A 21,699-nucleotide genomic window follows, 5' to 3' on the forward strand; every position below is an offset into this window, starting at 1 on the left:
GTCTAATATAATTGCTTCAAGCTTCGTTTGATAGCAATTAAAAACATAGTTCTCATTAATCATGAGCCCATCAGTCTACATTGGGGACAATTCTGCATGTTTCTCTTCTTCTATTAACAGCAAGGGCCAGTGAATGAAATTCAAATACAATGCCTACAATAGAGCTTATCATCAATTAAAACAGAGTTAGATTTAAGAGATCTTGAAACCTTGGGCAACAAATGTAATCGTTGCAATTGTGGTGCTGCAAAAAATAACAGCTGAAATGTGATATAAGTTTGGGACATACTTGATAAATATCATGCAAACTTAAATGCATTTACACATTTTACAACACACCAGTAAATTTTGAAAAAAAAACTCAGTAGTTTGCCGCAACCGATAGCATTAAATAAGACTTCATGAGCTGCGGCTATTTGAAAAAAGTTTCATGAGGATTTGCAGTTATTTGAAAAAGGTTTCAGCAATTCAATTATGAAAAATCTTCTGCGAGAACATCTCCTTCAATAGCCAGCAATAGCCAGAAAAAGTTGTTTATTTAAAAAGTTGACTCTCAATCATGGTTGCAAAGGCTAGTTAACAAAACTAGACATGTAGGCATAACTAAAACTATATAGCCGGCAGATTGCCAGAAAACAGCCGGAATAGCTTTCTAGATCTGCAGTCTCAAACAGATAATAAAAACAGATCGAAAAGAGACTTTTTCATTAACTGCTGAGATCTTATATTTTGATTTAGAATCTTTATAACTTATTACTGCTTCTATTAGCTGCTCTCAAATAACCTTCAATTAGAGTTACACACACTCAGTTGATCTTCAAAAACACTCACGTCAAAAAAAGAAACTCTAAAGACATGAATTATCAGAGGAACGCTGCTATGTACACTGATTACAAAAAAAGACCACTAAACGGTCCAAATACAATAAAACTTTAGAGAGAAAAACAAATAGTTTTTTTTAAAAAAAGGACAAAAGTGAGCCACTTGAAATAAATTATGCTCTAAAAAAACTGCAACAACAATTCCGGAGTGACATATATTGATACAGCGTCTATTAAACAAAAATTCTACGCAAAACCAAATTACAAGCAAAGAATAGCGAAATGGACGAAAAATTGGCTAAAAAATTATCTCAAATATACTTTAGAAACTCGAAAAGTCATTGAGTTCATGCAGCGCATAAACAAAAATCGTCATTCACTCAGGTTCACACGGCAATTATACACATTTTCGGTCTTCGGTTTAAAAAACCGAAAAATTCACACGACAATTATACACACATTCGCTTTTCGGTTAAAAAAACCGCCTGAACAAAAACTAATTCTGGTAAAAAAAACCTTAAGAACATAAGCCGCAAGAATTCGGGAAGCGACCCGAAGTGTCAGACCTCCCTCAAAGAACCAGTAATTGCAGTCGAAACTATAATTTGCTTCAAAACAATTATACTTTGCCTCACGAGAATTAGTTAGTTAGGTAAAAACTCGGTAAAAAATTCGGTAAAAATTCAATCCCCCGTCGTAACGAGGAAAGTTTCATTCAGCATGAAATGATAATCCAATTATTTGATACGATGTGAAAACCAAACTAACACATTCTTCTGAATTTAATTTTGCCAAACATACCTTGGCGTTGTTGAGAACAATCTGAGCAGGCTTCGTGTGCAACGGGAGAAACCCAGAGCTGAGTTTGTCCAGTTGTTGTTTGAGAGCCAGCATCTCCTTGTCCAGAGACTCTTTGTACTTCTCATATTGAACCCACTCGTGGTATTTCACCCTATCAATTTTCCATATACATTAATAGTGAATGACTAAACTATTTATTTAAAAAATAGAAAAACAATTTACTTATCAGACACGCTTGCTGAATTTGTTCCTAAGCTACATTTCAAATAGAGGCATTTACGGAAACAGTTAATTATTATGAGCATCCGCATGCTAACTTTTACTTGCTGGCCAATATTTCATGAAGTTTATACAAAATCTGACATCCCTGCGCAAATAACAATACTTTGACATTATAGATAAGATTTCACCCTATCAATTTTTCGAATACATAATCATCCAATGACCCAACCTTTACTAAAAATTGGCATGAAATTTCAGTTCCCAGACACGCTGAATTTGACCTTATGCTTCAAATTTAAGTCAAGACATTTAACGTTCAATTATTACTGTGAGCGGCCACATATTAAACCAGAAACTTCGTGTATTATGCAGAAAAAAATATATATTATTTCATGTATGATTATTCTACATGTGTTAACAGAAACTTCATGTGTTATGGAAAAAAAACTCAGACATCACTGTGCAAATTACAATACTTCATTTTCTTAATTATAAATCAATTATTCTTGGACGGTTGTTTGGTTGACAATATAGATAAATTTTCATGAAAAACTCATAAGAGCACTCTTAATGAATAAAAACTGAAAATTCAGAACGGTTATCTATATAGTAAATCAGATCATAGAGACTAGAAACTGGTCATTTGTTTAAACACAGCAAACCTTGCATGATTCAGACACTTTGTCAGATCCTCTTGGAGAGTCGCGAGTTTTGCAGTGACTGTAGCCTGTTTCTTGCTATTCGTGAAGGCACTATTCCGCTGAGCTAAGTCCTTCTTCTTACGCTGCGTCTTCTGTAACACCTCCTAAAAACACAAAGTCCAGATACTGTTTCTAGAAAGTTATGTTTTTGTCCCGACCCGTCTTGAGGAGGGGGGTGGGGAACCATATACTCAAATGGGTTACCGAGCCTCCTTGTTTCCACATAGAAATGAAGCTTTTAACAAATCTGTTGTTCCTTCAAAACCTTTTACAATTTTATATCTCCTGGCTTTGCTAGTACTGTATTCTGTTCAATTTAAGATCACGAATGCTCCTGCACAGTATAAAATAACTACACCAAACTAAATACGGTCATGTGAAGTATTGATATCATTTTGTTACCGAAAACGAAAATGTTTCGCGTGAATTTTGTAAATTCGTAATGCCCAGTATTATGCAACAAAAATACAACAAATTTGTATTGCGCGCTATTTTACGCAAGAATTCTCCTACATTAATTCAAATCGAAAAGGGGCAAAAACAGCAAAACATTTTTCTCAATATCAAAAATTCCTTTGATAGTGACAAAAGGTTGAAAAAAGAACACACCTGATTTGAATAATCAAAATATAGTGACAAATTAAATTTTGTGCAGATTTCAAGTTAAACGATAAACAAAAATGGTTTTCTCAAACAAAGTTTTGGTTTTACGGGCAATATGTTGCGACAATCCGAATAGTTCTTTTTCACTACCAACATAGCAAAAATGTTTATATTCATTTTGAGCTTAGAGTTGCTAAGCGTTCCAGGCATTTAATTTAATGTTTATTCCAATGTCTTTGGGTGCAATGTTATTAAAATTTTTCGAAAAAGACGAAGTTGTTGCAGCAGAAGGGCATAGAGTCCTCAGCTCAGTCACTGGCTCAACTGAACCCTGCGCTGATTTTCCGTCACAAAAAGAGAACATAGCCAAATACTGACAAAACCCAGTAAGCAAGAAAAGAGCTGACAGAAAACGTGACCAAAGCCTTCACAAATGCCGTCCAACAAAAGCTGGCTCTGATAACAAAAACTACGAAAAACTCGCAGACACTAACTGCCAGTACGTAAAATATTATAAGCAAGGAACAAAAACCATCCATAGTTAGTCATCCTGCATTCAGCAAGCAACAAGTAGATGGACCTCTTTCCTCTGCGGATTCGCGGAGGCTGTCTCAAGATCCTTCTTCCTAGTGATCAAGTATATGAGTGCGAACGATGCGTCGAGGTCACCGCTCCTGGTCTAGAAAACCGAAAGGAACAACGTGAAAAACCGGATCCTTTACTTATTACTATAAGACGCGAAAAAGATCAAATATTAAAATAAAAGAAGTCAAAGCGACTTAACAAAATGGGAGGAATAAGCAACAGATTTAGCCACAGAAAATGGAGCATCATGCTGGTTAAACACTCTCCCTCTACAGAGGTACAACTTTGACATAACCAAATCAGAATTTTGTGATGGAATCGCTCTGAGATATAAATGAAAATCCACCAAAAATCCATCAACATGTGCATGTGAAGAGGGATTCCCACAACAGTTCCCATGCTTTACATTGTCCAAAGGGCGGATGCACTCACCTAAGGCACACAAAAATTCGCAGTTTCTGGGGCAATCTGAAAGACAAAGTATGCGACGATCGAGAGGTTGAACCATGTCTTCAGACTATGCAATGGGAAACCTTCGCAAATCAAAGCACAGCATATAAGACGAAGCAAGACTAGACATCAGAACTTACGGCCTATGGGAAAACAGATTCGCAGAGCCTTTTTTAAGTTAAGATACTTAACCCTCATGCAAAAGCGGTCCGAAATCAATTGAAAAGGCCTAAAAACATCCCGAGCAAATCAAGAAGTATGAAAAGCGAATCAGAGAAGTCGAGGAGGCCACCTTTAATCTCATAGTTTCCTCCTGTACTGTAGGAGCAGGTCCCTCTACTTCCAAAGTCGTGAAACTCATTGTAGGGAAGCTAAGCGAGAAAAAGAAGGACTCCAACGCAGAGATCATCACATACAAGAAGACGAACACAAGCTTCACTCTATTGCAATGCTCAATCATATACATCCGCAGATCCCGCACGCTCTGGCGACGCACAACCGTCGAGGCATCGATTAGAACTATTGTTGGGGAGGAGAGACTGATTTTCTGGGGCGTAGTGCTTCTCACCTTTGGTGCTTTTCTTTGATTCAATCAACTCCTTCGTAATTCACGAGTGTATTTATTAATTCTCTTCAAGCTATTCTATATAATTTGCATATGATGCTAATTCGATATTGACTACTGTCCGAATTTCTAAATGTATGTAGGAGTTGACTTGCTGCCCCTGAGTTTGCCAACCACCCTATAAGGGGAGGGACGTTCTTGTAAATGATCTTGTTTAAAACAATCATATGTCTTTCATAGAAATCGTTTAAATGCGAAACAATTCCAAGCATTCGCCAATTGAGGATACAAAAAACTATTTCAAAACTTAAAATTAGATTACAGTATGCGGAACAGGAAAAAGTCAAATTTGGAGCAAAAACACCCATGTTTACATAGTCAGTCATTAACCTGTCATCTGCAACTTTCATTGACTACACAATAAAGCATTTTGAGGTCTGCGTAAAATGGCCGGCTTAATACCAGATTCGGAAGAACATTATACTACATCGCCGATATTCTGAAATTTTAAAAATGCAACAAAAATATCAATGTTAAAAAACAGTCCACTCAAACGGCTTGGAATCCGATACGGCTTGGAATCCGATACCGCTTGCAATCAGTTCCTTATTTCATCAACTCAGATTATTTGGGATAGGTTTGAGACTGGCTATGGCTATCATTGTTACTACTGCCAAAAGCAGCAACAAGACGCACCATTAAAAGACCAGAAGAAAGCCACCCAAACTAATTGACGAGAGTAGGAGGAGGTCCAAAAACTCAATATAAACGGTTTGAAATTGGTCAGAATGTTATCATAAAACATTGCTTGCGTTCGATCATAAGTCTATAGAAACAAAGGGTTCGATTGCCTCAAAATCGTTGGTTAGAAGAAAACAAACTTGTTCTCAAAGACAAATAAGACGAGTCATTGTTTTTCAACACAAAAGGTTACTATCGAGCATGAAGACTCAGACTCAAATAAAACTTATAAAATATTCACTATCTATTAATAGAATGAACTCAATTCTGATTGGACAAAAATGTAAATAAAAAGTATAAATACGAAATGCATAACACGAATTATTCATTCATTCTTCAATTGATTCTTGCGAAACTTAGTGCTATTTTCCAACCTCAGAACTTGTGAAATTTTCTCATCTTAGCAGAATACCGGACGCTTGCGAACCTAAACACTTAGAAAAATATTTGAAAAGGAAACATAAAAACGGTACACGGAACCTAAATATTAGTAGGAAACTCCTACCAGAATAGCTTTACAGAGAGCTATCATATGGCGACAGAGATCAAGAGCGTCATTCTGCAACACTAAAGAAACGGAATCAGAGAAAAATCATCACAGCTGAAGCTTCATAAAAAAAAAAGAAACAATTGTCTCAAAATTCATGTTTATCTCAAATTAATGTTTATTCTTTTGGGAAATTTATCACTCAAAAACAAGCAAATTCTGGATGCCGTTTTACAACTCCCCAATGTCAAAATTGTTCCATTGATCTCCAAGAGGTATGGAATATTCATTATTAAAAATAAATCAAACTCATTAAAACTCAAACTCCAAGAAGGTGATATACACGAACTTATAGAAGCTAATACAGGAAAAACCAACTTAATCACCTCACAAAAACCAATACGCCAGACCTGCCCACTTTGTCGATTGAAAACAAACGGACAAGATCAACAGGAGAATTGTTCCTTTCACTCATAAATAACAACAACAGATATGGCCGCGCCGCACCCACCACACGTATCGCTCAAACGTTTTGCCGGACTACCCAACGAAAACTGGGACCAATTTGAAGGTCTTTTGAGAGCAAGCATAGCAGTTGCCAGAATTCCGGCGGATCACAACCAACAAGCCCGATACCTACATTTACACCTCGACGGAAACGCATTAAACTATTATCTACGCTTACCAGAAAACACACGAAACGACCTTGATGACGCATTAGAACAGTTACGCAACCGCTACTCAGGCCCAGACCAACGGCGTAATTTTGAGTTAGACTTACAGAGCAGAAAATTTGATCCCGTGAAGGAACAACCAGACGATTTTCTAACTGACTTACAGCGGCTTGCCAACTTAGCAATCGTCGATGACGTTGGTGCCGGAATTGACCGCAATGACGAGCGCACAAGAAGAATCCGAGAACAATTTATACAGGGGATGCCCTTCAAATACAAAAAAGTTCTTCTCAGAGAATTGGACAATGTCGGAGTAAACGACTTATGCTCCATAGTCAAAAGACGACTTCGAATAGACCAATTAAACCCAGAGCCAGCACACACCACAGCCTTCAACTCACTAACAAGCTCCCAAAACTCTGCTTTTAACCAAGCGGTCGAAAACATAATGGCAGCAGGAATAGCTTCAATTCAGGCATCAGTCTCACAAACAACGCCACCAAGATGGCCGAACACCACCCAGAATAAATTTAACAAGCCTTTCACAAACTACAACAGAAATAACACAGCATACAGAACGCCAAACCAAAATAGAAGCTTCTCAGGTTATCATAACCGCCCTTTCTATCGAGGTAGAGGAAGAGGTACAAACGCGATAAGCAGATACAACAACCAAAGTCAACAATACAACCAGCGACAACGATCTCCCACGCCAATGCGAACTTTTTGCAGGATATGCGCAAGCAACGAGCATACCGCACGTGATTGCACTCAGAGGCAACCACCTTATCGCGACGCAACAATGCCATTCAACCAACAGCCAAAAAACTGAATAACCTGCATGCTTTTCTACAAAAAATTTCTTACTGTACAACTAGCTATAACGAAAACGTCTTTCTAATTCCTATTCAATTAGGCTCAATTACAATGAAAGCGATAGCTGACACTGGAGCATTTAGTAGCGCTATGTCACAAAAACATTTTGATAAAATCTACAATAATCTAACGCAAAAACCCATAAAAAAGGCACCACCGGAAATTACGGTCTCCACAGCGTTTATGCATCAGTCTCAAATCTTATTCACGACAAAACTAACATTCAAAATTGGCCATTTAGAACTCACAGAGGACTTTATGGTTTTTGAGAAACTCTCAGGCATATTACTTGGATTCCCCTTTTTCGACAAAAATGAAATAACAATCGACGCCCACAACCGCTATCTACATTTCCCTGATTTCACATTTCAGCTGAATTTGATGCAGACAGCAGGCTCAAAAACATCAAAACGATTCAATAATAAGCGTAAAATTTATCTAAAAACAACCACTCGAGTTATCATTAACCCCGGCGAACAGAAAATGATTGAACTCATGCCCTATCAACCATTAGAAGCAGATCACCAAATTGGAATAGTAGAGCCCACAACAAAATTCGAAAACATAGGAGTTTGCCTCACGAGTACGATAAACAGAATGCTAAAGGACAAACCAATTCAACTAATGGCTATCAACACAACGGAAGTACCGATCACAATCGAAAGAAACACACTACCTGCAACCTTCACGATAATCACACCCGAACAAGCTCGCTATCTTATCCCATTAGAGCCCAAGTTGCTGGAAACAAATAATTTCTCAAAGACAACAAAAACCATATCGAAACATATTGAGAAAGTAGCGAAGGGCCAGCTAAATCACATCACAATTAACCACAACGCAAAATATTGGTTCCCAACCCCAGAGACAACTGAAGATCCATCCAAACTCACAGGACTAGAAAAACGGATTTACGAAGAACTCATTCGCTTCAAGAAGAGAGAGTCCATTCGACCACTGGATAATGCAGAGGACCGAAAAATATTCTTGGAATCCTTTAACTGGCACGGAAGTGTCCTAACAGACGACGAAAAGAAGAAGACAGAGGATCTCTTATTGGAATTCAACGATATATTTACAAGACATCGCCTTGACATTGGCTACACCTCAAAATTCTCAGTAAAACTGACGCCTGATACTGATAGACCAGTATATTCAAAAAACCAAAGAGTTTCCATCCACCTCAAAGACGATCTCCTAGTAGAACTCGCCTTATTACAATACTACGGCGTGATTACAACGTTGCCATTCAGTAGATATTCATCACCAATCTTTGCAAAAAGAAAACCGAATGGCAAACTACGAATATTAATAGATCTGCGTAAAATCAACCACTTGATTCGAAATGACTGTAACAACAACAATTTCCCAATAGCAACACTGGCTGACGCAGGAAGCCATCTTGCAGGCAAAAAGCTCTTTTGCAAAATGGATGGAAGCCACGGATACTACTCCGTGCCAATGGCCGACGAGCAATCCATTCAACTGCTCGCTTTCAATTTTGCATCGCGAACTTACGCATTTAAAAGATTAGCACAAGGACTGAGCAGAAGTGTTAGCGCATTCAGCTCATTCATGCGACAGAATCTTGACCCCGTAATTACCGCTGACAAATGTTTTCAATACGTAGACGATATTGGAATAGGTGCTCATGATCTCCCAGATATGCTGGAAAAACTATCAGCAGTCTTTACGTGCATCAGAGAATCAGGAATGAAGCTAGCTACAGATAAATGCGCCTTTGGTTTGAAGGAAATTCAGTTCTTGGGGAACACGATAACTTCAGAGGGTTTGACCCCCATCAAACAGAAAATCGCGACGTTTCTCAGAACATTCAAGATGCCGAAAAATGTTAAGCAAACAAAAAGAATGATCGGTTTCTTCAATTTTTACAAAGCCTTCATACCAGAGCTCGGAGAAAAGCTGCTTCCTTTTTACAGATTACTTAAGAAAGAAACAGACTTTGAAATAAGAGAGGAACACACCATAATGCTAAAGAAACTGACACAAGATCTACAATCAGCCTGTGAAATATCACTGAGGCTACCGATGACCAATAGACAATATGTCATTATGGCCGATGCATCATTCTATGCTGCTGGATTTGTATTAATGATCGAGGATTACACCCAAACGGCAAACGGAACGTCTGAACACAAAATTTATGCACCTGTAAGTTTTGGATCACGTATTTTCAAACCAAATCAACTCAAGATGTCAATCTACGCGAAAGAATTTCTTGCTGTTCATTTTGCCCTTGATATGTTTGCAAACATCCTTTGGGGATGCGAGAAACCAGTACTAGTCCTGACAGACAACAGAGCTGTCACCAGATTCTTTCAAACAAAGATCATTCCACCAACGCTGTGGAACGCATTAGATCACGTATTGAGTTTTGACATAATACTAGGACATATCCCTGGAAAAGCCAACCTCGCGGCAGATTACCTCTCAAGGATACACATAAACCCGAAGGAGAAACTCACACTTCGCATCAACTCGAAGATACCAATCAGTGAAGTCCAAATTGACACTACCGCCGAAGTCCCGGACAACTCAATTAATACACTCCTGCACGAAACATCCAAGGAAAACACTAGGAAACACTATCTTTTTCAGACCGTCAACGAAACAGACCAAACAGAAATCATTGAGGAGGTTCATATTCAACAAATAAAACCGGCGCAGCTCCAGGCAATACACGAACACAATCCAATGGACGACTTTGATACAACCGGTCACTCGCCACTGAATCTAAGAGCCGAACAACAAAAAGACTCAGACATCAAAAGAGTTATCCTTTGGTTCGAAAGAGGCCCACCAACAACCGCCCAATATCTCTCAGCAGACTTGAAAAAGTACCTGAAACAATACCCAAGACTCGCTATGTTTGACGGAGTGCTACACAGAAAGTTCTACAATCACACGGGCAACAGCTTCATCAAACAATACTGTGTTCCAATTCACTTGCAAAAAGAAGTACTCTTCCGCATCCACAACAGTGTCTGGAGCGGACATAAAGGTGTGTCGCGTACCATAGCCGAATTTCGGAAGCGGTTCTATTTCCCCAATTTCACCGAAACACTAACTGACTACATCAGAAACTGCGTGACTTGTTTACAAACTAAACCTAGTCCCACAGCAGCTTTGAGACCGCCTCTACAACCAATGTCTTCCTTACAAAATTTTCCAGCAGATGTACTCCTCATCGACCTTGTCGGCAAAATGCACCCTTCACCGTACACCTTCATATTATCCGGGATAGATGTCTTCTCGAAATACTTATTCGCAATACCTCTGATGAAAGGTGACGCCGACGTTGTAGCCCGAGCGCTTATTTCTATCTTCCTGAAACATTCATACATTCCATCACAGATAATCTGCGACCTAGGGACAGCTTTCACGTCACATTTAATGAGCGAACTTGCCACAATTCTTGAGATCAAACTCAAACACTGCACATTGAAACACGCACAAACAATTGGATTACTCGAAAGAAACCACGCCCCACTCAAACAAATTCTGCGAATAAATGAAAACCAAACGTCTTCTGACTGGCATAGATACGTTGATATTGCAGTATTCATACACAACACTACCTACGCTCCAGCAATAGGGTGTACGCCATCAGACGTATTTCACGGACGCACACCAGTCAACCCACTCGACCTACGCTTTCAAAATACACGTCTTTGGCAACACAAGCCAAAAGCGGATTGCATAAAGGAAATCCAGGATAAAACAACTGAGCTATTCGCTTCCGTGAAAGAAAATCTTATTCATTCATACCTCAAATACAAGAAATATTACGACAGGAAAGCCAATGCATCTCCTCTGAAAGAGCACACTTATTGCCTCATTTTGGACCCAAAATGTACAACACAAATCGCAACTATGAACAAACAACAGAGCAGATGGATTCCTATGTACAGAGTGGAAAAGAGACTCACAAATGCCAACTATATTGTGCGGAAAATTAACACAAACTATACACAATGTGTACACAGAATGCGATTGCGACCAATAAAACCACAATATGAAATCCAAGACTTAGCATCAATCGACCCTCGAAATTTTGAGGCCGATCCCTCAATCCCTGAAGAGGAACGAGAACCTCAGTTCTTTGATAACCAGATCGAGAACCACATCAACCAAGAAGCAATGACTCTACCCAGAACAGTGCCAGAAACGAGATCAATCAGTTTCAATCAAAATGTACAAACAGCGAGCTTCTCAGCACGAGAACCGCCAACAAACCATCAACAAATACAACAGGAAACTATATACGACGAAAATACATTCTTTGTAGAAGGCTCCGTGCCGTCTGAAGCAAGAGAAACACCAGAAACAATAGATGTGGGAGATTACGTCTTTTCCGCAAACAGTAATTTCCCTCAAACAGATGCACGATTTGGCTCACAAAGGCCCTACAACCTGAGACGAAGCGACCACCTTGCATTGGCAAGAGAGCACTCAGTATATAACAGCCTACAAGTTTCCGAAGAAGATCCGCAAGTGAAAGTGATCACTTACTTCCCACTCAGTCATTACCCTGACCCTGACCTCTCCATTGTTTTCAGTGATACAGAAAACAGCGATATAGAAACTAGCACCAGTGACCCCGAGTCCTCGCTTGAGTTCTATTTCTCAATAGCCTCGGGAAACATCGAGGATACCTTCAATTCTGCGGAAACCAACACTTCAATGCCCCAAAACAATGATGCAACTGAACAAACACCAGGAATGGAAGATTCTCTGCGAAATTCAGCAAACGAATTAGCAGTAACCAACTCCCAAGAATATAACGAGGTAGCATCGTACGACGATCCAGTATTCGAAACAACAGAAACTGACTCAGACATTAATTTCCAAGGTCCTAGGCACTCATCGCCATTAAGGCATAGGGTACCTCCCAGAGAATTAATAGACCTAGGCCCAATTTTACCAAACAGAAGACGGGTCATTCCACTAACTCTCCATAGGCAACAAATTGACGGTAATCTTCATCAAACTCTGGACTACGCAACGGATACAGAAGATTCTTTACTATGACGTCATTACTTTACTGCTCCATTCTTATTGGCTATTATCTCGCCCAATGACAATCGCTTGTATTCACTATATATACCACAAAAATAACTAGTAAAATCATTCTTCAACTTTACTCACTTCGAAATCAGCAGCATTCTCAACTCGAAAAAAAAACAACCCCATTCATAAACCATGTTCAATTACCTTCCAGAACAAGCTATAGCCTGCTTCCTACTTTACTTATTGACAAATATTCAAACCGCCTCAAGTAACCAGCCGGCAGTGGCAACTAAAGATGGTGTACTTTTTAACTTACATCAGAAAATTCTCTTAACAGAAAAATTTGTAAAGACAGAAATTCTAGTCCCTTACCCAGTCTACAATAAAACAGTAGAGTCGAAACTTACAAATCTCACTCGAGAACTGGCAAGTATGTGGACTTCAAAGAATTATGGTTGCCCACTCAATTATACCAACATGACTGAATCAACATCTGGTTTACAATGGATCGCGAAACAAGCTATCATGGAAAACAAACTCGCACAGCAGGATATCGAAACCTTAAAAATAGAAATGTCACAACTCCTCCGCTCACACGCCGCAACGGACACAACTTTTTCTCGAAAACCAAGGGCAGCAGCCGCTGCAGCCGCAGCTGCTGCAGTTCTGGGAATTGGCATTGGCGCAGGAGACAAACTCCTGTGCTTTATCAAATCCGTATTTGGAGGATGCGACAAACGGGTAAAACGAAACCAAGAAAACATCAGACAAGCCATGGCTTACCTCCAATACCTGACAGAACATGTCGAACAGATAACAACTTCACAGAACGAAAAATTCTTTGTAGTCTCGGGAGAACTTAAAGCAATAAAAGAGGCGCAGGACGAGATAATTAAAACCCAAAACAGGAACTGGGAGCTAGCAGAGGGGCAGTTCACTGCGCTCCGTCAGAATGTCCACCATATGAGAAATTGCGTACAATACCTTTATGTACGCGAACAAATAAACCAACACAGTCTTGTCTTAAGCAATATCTTTCAGACAATTCTGGCGAACATTAAAACCTACAGAGCAGCTCTGTACACCTTTAGAATAAACGTTCTGAATTCACTAACACCACTCATGAACCAGCTATTACCTATGTCGCTGGTACCTCGTCAGCAGCTCCATGAAATCCTTACAATGGTACACTTACAACAAAATGGGCTACAGGACCGATTGTCACTTGCCGTACCAATCCAAGACATTCTCTCGTACTATGAGACAAAATTGGTCACACAAGTTGAGGCAATTGAATCAGGTCTGATCCTGACACTGGCCATACCGATGGCATCAAAGAGCACAGTTATGAATGTGCTGCATGCCATTCCCATCCCCATGCCAGACGGGGATACAGGCAAAGCATTAGTTTGGCGTTTAGAAGCCAAATACATGGCCGTCTCGGACGACGGAGAAGAACTCGCGTTTATCGATGACAAAGAGCTCGAAAATTGTATTGGGTCCCAAAAATATGCAATATGCACAAAAGCCATACCTACAGAGCAGACTTATCAGTCTTGCATGGCTACACTTTTATACCACGACGACGAGCTACTTGCATTGCAACGCTGTCAATTGGATGTAATCGAATTGCCATTGACTGAAAATGCTCGCAATCTCGGCTTCGGTCGTTGGTTAATTACATCGGCAAGCGACGACTACACACTCATCGAGAGCGCAGGGAATGGCAGCAATCCCTTAGCAAGGATTGAGCATCCTGGATGCAGAGTTTGCATCATTACACTGGGATGTGGAAAACAACTGCGTGGACCAAACATTCATTTACGATCAGATCTTACAGCTTGCGATTCGGTACCGGCAATACGACTTGACTTCCAATTACCTGACCCAATAAGTACCATCTTTAGCCTCCTACCGCCACTTGAAGAATTACCAAGTTTCTCATCAAGATCAGAAGCACAAATTCAAATTCTACATCAGATACAGCCACAATTCCAACAAATTGATTCAAGAAGAACCAGCAAACAAACGATCGAAAAAATTGCACAACCAATATTGGAGAAGATTCAAGCACTGAAACCAAAGCTTGAGAACAGACTGAAAGAATACATTCCATGGCAAATGTCATTATTATTTGGATTCCTTTCATTCCTGATAAGTGTTTTTCTACATCTCACATACTCACATTTTTTACATAAATGGGCAAAACTACACCGCCGGTTTCCTTTCCGAATAACACACGAAGGGAGAAAGATCAAAACGAAGCCAGTGCAAGTAGTTGCAATCAATGACTATGAATATCTACAAGAGCATCCTGAACATCCACTACATAAATGTTCACTTGTTCTGCCTTTGGAAATTAAAAACGAATTTGACACCCAGCAGGACAACGATAGCACACGAGTACGTACACCGTACACCTTTTTGAGGGACTACATCAAACGACTGAAAAGATCGGAAGAGCCCACACTAACGATTGAACATATTAACAGACCTCCACCTGTCACTTCTCAACCAATTTATACTCATATACCAGACCATACACAACCAAAATTGCCCACCCATTACGGAGCATACCCGCTTCGAACCATGAACACCGGAAGTGTCTAAGAGAAAAAAATTTTCATTTAAAAGAAAAAAAAAAGGAAAAAAAATTTTTTTTACAAAAATCTGAGAAGCAAAAACGCCTAAGTCCAAAAAATTTCCCTTGGAAAGACTAATTTTGAAAAAAATTACAAGTGTCGAGAAAAATTTTCAACTTTAAAGTGCGATATCTCGAAAACTAGAAGAGCTACGACCCTCAAACTTTCAGCCCAAAAATCGGACTCAAAAAAAAAAAGAATAACGGATCCCCGGGCTCCTCGTGGAACCCGGCTTAAAATTTTTCCTAAGTCTTTCCTCAAAGATGCTATTTCAAAATTTGGCAAAAAAAATCTAAAAAAAAAACCGGAAACTTAAAAGAAAAAAAGAAAACTTTTACATTACAATGCTAATCTCATCAGCCTCCAAAACGCCGCTTAGTTATCAGCTCAAGCGCTAAAGATGTTTGCGCATAAATAATCGCAGTCCAGCATTAACACAAAAACCAACGGAAAGACACGCGAAACAGAAATTAGCAACAGCGGTATTCTTAATATTCGAGCAAAAGCAGACCTATCAGGTTCTTTGATTTTCAAATCCAAAAAGAGGACATCAGGGACCATCAAACTCTAGTAACAAAACAACAACCAAGGAATCACATTCTAAATAACCGAGAAAAATGATAAATCAACTTACCTGCCACATAACAGAATCAAACCAGAATAACTTTAAATAAAACGAAATCAAATACAGTTTTAACCTCACACGGGGAAGCGAATGTGTGAAATGCAACACAACTCAGACCCCAAAAATGAAAAATATACACGATTTAACAAAGAGCTAAAGCGAAAATGGAAATTTGAATTACCAACCAATCACAAGACAGGGAATTATTTTCAGAAAAGCGGAAATATTTGGGGAAATGCATTATTTCACTATTTATTCCTTGAATGCAGAAAACAGACTCCAGTAGCAGCATTTACTAAATTGTATGGAAAAACAAAATTTTAAATGGCTGAACCCATTTACGAATTTTTCATAGAAATACAAAACCCAATCTTTACATCCCTTAATCATTACAACGCCACAATCGATAGTTATAGAATCTCCTTTTTCTTACACCAGGAACCACTCATCCAACTTAATATACGCCAGGAATTTATTATCAACGACACAGTGACCGTGCACACATACCCTGTTATAATTGACTACACATCCCCCGTTTGGTTAGAAATCCAAAACTGCATAAATAACAATAACCAAAACGCCAACATTGATTTCATTTTTCACCATCCTTTAGTTATTGGCAACCTCCCTCAACACTCACAGCATCCCGAGCCTATCCCCGACACCCCAGAATCCCCCGACTACGAAATTATTTCAGATGAGCCTTTAACCCCTTCCCCAATCGCAAGTTCCCCCTTCAGCCAACCCCCTTACTCGCCATAGACAATTCCAAACTAAAATCCCAAACACACTAATGTCCAGGTCCTCAACCCCCGAATTTCTCTCACTCGAACATTATGAAGACACTCTCCCATATTTTGATTTTATATCCACAAGATTTACCCTATTTATGTATTTTTATATAGATTTTAATATTTCCTTGTGTTATTTTGATCAATACCTTAAATTTCCTGATGAGTCCATTGTGTTCTGGGTAACCACGTTCGAAAATACAACCCACAAAGTAATTTTTGAAAAAAATTCTCCCTCCTACATTGACGTTATTTCATTTATAGAACTTAGCACAGAGGAATTTTTACACGGGGAATTTGAATTACTAAATATTAATTAAAATGAGTAATTTAAACGATAATGTAAATTCGCCCTTCATTAATTGGGATATTTACCGACAAGACCATGACGAGGGTTACTTCCCAACAATTCTCCCTTTCCCCATGTACCTTTACTTGCGTCATGGTCGCCGAGCAATGCTAGTCACATTTGACGACTACATTGTCCGCAATGACGGTACCATTTCCCTTTTTGTAGAATTTGTTGACCCGGGATACACCCTAAAGACCGTCACCTTTAGCCTCAACTGTTTTGACTATCAACAAGTTCTCGACAGTCTTAAAAACCCCAGCAACGACACCCTCGAACCAACATTCGAACTACACAATGAATGATTCCCTGTTACTTCGACCCGCCCCTCCTCATACCCCTTCACACTAATCTCATTCCCCACTAAAATGCATTTTGATGTAAACCTTGTGTGTATATATTGAACAAGATTCCATTATATTCCTTTTACAAATTCTTAACAAAAACTTAGAAAATTACAAAAAAAGCAGAATACTCATATTTAACCCCTTTTTACGGTTCAAAACACTTTTGTACTCATTCTTATCTGATTACTTAGACCTCTGTTATCATCGAAGACCGCATGAGAGAGCGCGAACAACCACTACAAACCACTCAGCACAACATAATAGGTGAGAGAAAAGCTTTTAAAAAAAAGTGTATGTTTCTCCGGAAAAAGTGTTACGCGGGTAAATTGACATCAAACTCTAACTAATTACACTTATTTCTTCCAAAAAAAACTTACTTTTAACGCTGAAGCAGTATTTCCCAACACGGGGCAATTATTTTTTAACGAATACCCTACATCATATTGGGTACGTCGAACTGACAAAAAGATCGATTTCTTCTCAAAAACAATTATTCTGCACCTGAATTGGCATCAAACTATTATTGTTCAACCATATTTGTAGACATATATCACCATCTTAGCTCGGAATAACAATCTTTAAAAGGTCGGGCAATTACTTTTTCATAAATATTCACACCTGCCGTAACCCAAATTATTGAAACTGGAACTTACGTTAAAGCTTGGAAGGATCCTTTGGAGGCAGGAAAGTGTACACAATTGGTTGTTCTTCCAGCTCGCCCACGTCTCCCGTTTTACTCAATTTATTAGACTTACGCACACCCCCCCACTTAATCCTTTTCTTATATGGTCTCTTAGTCATAGTGAATTCATTCTTTACTAAAGATTGTATATGTTCCGTAACATCTGAGGAGCCACCGACGTCCTTATCTCTCTTTAATGCCCATTCTAAAGCGGCTTCCTTGCCTTTGTCTTTCAAAAGTTTCTCAACAACTCCCTTTCGAGCCCCTAACCCAAATGAAGTAAATGTCCTTTGGGCAACTCTTGAATTTCGTAAGTCATGTGCTTCCCAACCAGTAACTAGGGAGACTCCCAATGACATTGTTAAAACAGCATGAGCACAGAGTGATGGCTGACATAAAACACTAGACTTATTTGATAAATAGAACCAAATATCACTCGGCAGCTCACTAGCTTTAGGACCACGTCTAATTAATTCCATGAAATACTGGGGTGTTCCTACAACATTATCAAATGCGATGGACGTCGTGTAGCTCCCACAAATGAGAAACAGTTTTTCTCCTACAATTGTCTTTGATATACTATCACTCCCACCTATTTCTATATGTGATCGTGTCCACCAAGGACCAAACTGTATCATTGCATCTCTCCTATTACAATCTAGGTCAGAGGGAACTTCTCCATTTAGAATTCCTTCAATATTAAATGTCCAGCCGACTGAGCCATACAAACCATCATAAGCTGACACTTTAGCATATATGCGTGATTCATCATGATAAGCCGGCATATTATCAATAAAATTTTCTACTTGATTTATATCAGCAACCGCTTCCACTTCTCTACAAAAGTCTTCCTTTATTCCGACTATTTCTTCATTTCGAATCTCTAACGGCAATTTCGGCCAACCGTTTTCACCTACTATTGACCCCCTCCCCTCTTCAACTAACTTAGCCCTTAATTGATGCCAACTCTTCAACCCAGATCCGTCAACCCATGGAACTTCCTTCCACCCAAGTTCTATTAACTTACCCCTCTTTAGATACTCCTCCTTAAACTTACTTATATCCCCCAATAGATCACTTCTTTGCCGGGTATGCCTAAACAAGGCCATATTAAATATTGTATCAAATGAAAACAAAAACTTTAAAACTATAAAAACAAAACGAACCTTTCTGGATGTGTCGATAGAATATTTGACACCTTTAACCCAGTTAACTGTCGAGCCATAATACTTCACTGAAATAATAATTCTAAACTCGACAAATAATAAAACCAAAAAACCATTTCCAAATAAAACCGAGCAAACACAATTTAAAAGAATCTACCCCCCCCCCCCTTCCCCCAACAAATTTGTACCAAAAACTCGTGACCGCTCGCAGTCAATCTAAGTATTAAATATTCAACTGAAATTCAAATCACTGATTCACAATCACCGTTCCCATTAAAATTCCCCCAATTTCTGTCAGTCCATTTCCTCCTAATCCCACAAAATCTAATCAAAAAAGACATTTGGGAACCACTTCAATTAACTCTTACCACATTTCCCAAAAAAATTTGCATTAGTTCATCTCAAATCTAATCTTTACTGACGTTACAACTAATGCTAATGGACTTCTCTGGGCCTTCTAATCACACTAAGAACGAGATTGCCAATGCAGCTACGCAAGGAATAATAGCAAAACTAATCCCCTGAGCTCCAGATGCCTCCACCCATTCACCGCATACAGAATGACGAAAGGGGACAAAGCTCACATTTCTATCCCCAACGACAAAAGTTGTATTGTACTGGCAACAAATTGCCACAGAATCATTCCGAGGAATCTTCTCACAAGCAAAACTGACACACAAAAGTGCACATAACAAACCCACAAAACTGAACATTTTCGATCTAGAAAAACTTGACACTACTTAAAACCAGAGATCAAACTCACATATTAATGGGTTTTCCAACCCATGCTAAACGCTTTTCTAGATAGCCGCAGTATCGAGCATGAAGACTCAGACTCAAATAAAACTTATAAAATATTCACTATCTATTAATAGAATGAACTCAATTCTGATTGGACAAAAATGTAAATAAAAAGTATAAATATGAAATGCATAACACGAATTATTCATTCATTCTTCAATTGATTCTTGCGAAACTTAGTGCTATTTTCCAACCTCAGAACTTGTGAAATTTTCTCATCTTAGCAGAATACCGGACGCTTGCGAACCTAAACACTTAGAAAAATATTTGAAAAGGAAACATAAAAACGGTACACGGAACCTAAATATTAGTAGGAAACTCCTACCAGAATAGCTTTACAGAGAGCTATCATAGTTACACTAGACAAAAAATCGGAATCATGCAAATTTTAATTTCAAAAAGTTAGTCTCAATTTTAAAAAGAGGTTAAAATGATATTTTGAAATGTTAGTTGTATTGTTTGTCTTTTCTTTCTCTTGGGTCTCATTATCATATCGGCTTATCTTTGACGTCATCAGGTTATAAAGATCCAAATTATAGAATATTATAGAATTACAAGAATAATTCACCAAAATCTAGGACTTTCTCGGTATCATATCAAATTCGAGACCAGCAAAACCATATTATCAAAGAGGCGATTCTAATACGTGTTCTGTTCAAACTCAAAATTATAAAGATTGCAAGAGCACAAAAGGAATGAGACCAATATTGAAAAGAACTTCAAATATACTAGACGATGCTCATGTTATCTTTGCAATGATGTCAAACTGATACTTAGTGTACTATACACGTTAAATTAAACAAGTTTCGAGCAATGGCATTTTATGAATGACCTAGCTATAGCAATCTTAACAAGAACTCTCACACTCTCAAATAAACCAAAGTGACGTTTTCTATCATTCATCATCACAAACTCGTCATTACAATTTGGGTATGATAAGTTATGATAGTTAGACATCAAAATGGATGCCAATGAATTGAATCTGGCCAAGTCTAAAAGTACAGAATCGTTTTTCGACTTAGAAGACGAGAGTTACGATCTGAGACACAATTCCAATCATCATTTCTCCTCCTTCATGTTTAAACAATTGTCTACGAGCAAGTCAAACTTATCAGCCAGAGTTTCAAATCCGATGAAGACGACGATAGACTGGCTTCAGGGAACTGTTTCTTCGGGGCGATAGAAAAATATTTTTCTTGAAAAAATAAGATTGGGCGGATTTTAAGCTCGATTTTAGCAACCAAGTTAATTACAAAATAGGATACGAGTATTTCTACATGATTGAGGGGAGGAGGCTTTACGTTAAACTGATTGGTTCCGAATTGGGATTTAAGCGTCCAGTATGAAAGAAAAAATTTGAAACTATTCTTCGAGATTTCAGATTTCAGTAACTAACCTTAGTTAAAATTCAGAAATTCTTCAGCGAATAAGCGCTTAAAATGGTATTTTTGTACATTAACTTATTCAATTAGCAATTCTAATGCTCATATTAATGATAATTTTTTTAAAAAAAAATGAGAACAATTTAAAGAGTGCGATTAAAAAGAGGAACAGTTCCCGTCAACTCACGTGAACAGAACAAGGTGGAGAGAGTTCAGTGCAAAAATTGGTGCTTTAAAGTGGAAGAAATAGTGGACAATTTTGTTGATCGCTTATGGTGAAGATTTTATACTCGCTTTTTAAAAATATTTTACATTGGTTCAATTTTGCTATACTATAAAAAGAAATACTTTGGTATG

General features: G+C 38.5%; 1 protein-coding gene across 1 annotated transcript in view; it reads right to left on the reverse strand.

The window, feature by feature from the left end:
- Positions 1-21,699, reverse strand: part of LOC142344447 (uncharacterized) — a 251,125-nt gene that overhangs the window by 127,367 nt on the left and 102,059 nt on the right. The window contains exons 31-32 of the mRNA XM_075396101.1: positions 2,507-2,649; positions 1,623-1,773 (exon numbers count right to left, since the gene is read on the reverse strand). Of these exons, the coding sequence (XP_075252216.1) occupies positions 1,623-1,773; positions 2,507-2,649 (294 nt within the window). The remainder of the gene's footprint in view (positions 1-1,622; positions 1,774-2,506; positions 2,650-21,699) is intronic.

This window comes from Convolutriloba macropyga, chromosome 1, assembly GCF_964194025.1.
Source record: "Convolutriloba macropyga chromosome 1, txConMacr16.3, whole genome shotgun sequence".
In the NCBI taxonomy this organism is placed as follows: Eukaryota; Metazoa; Xenacoelomorpha; order Acoela; family Convolutidae; genus Convolutriloba; species Convolutriloba macropyga.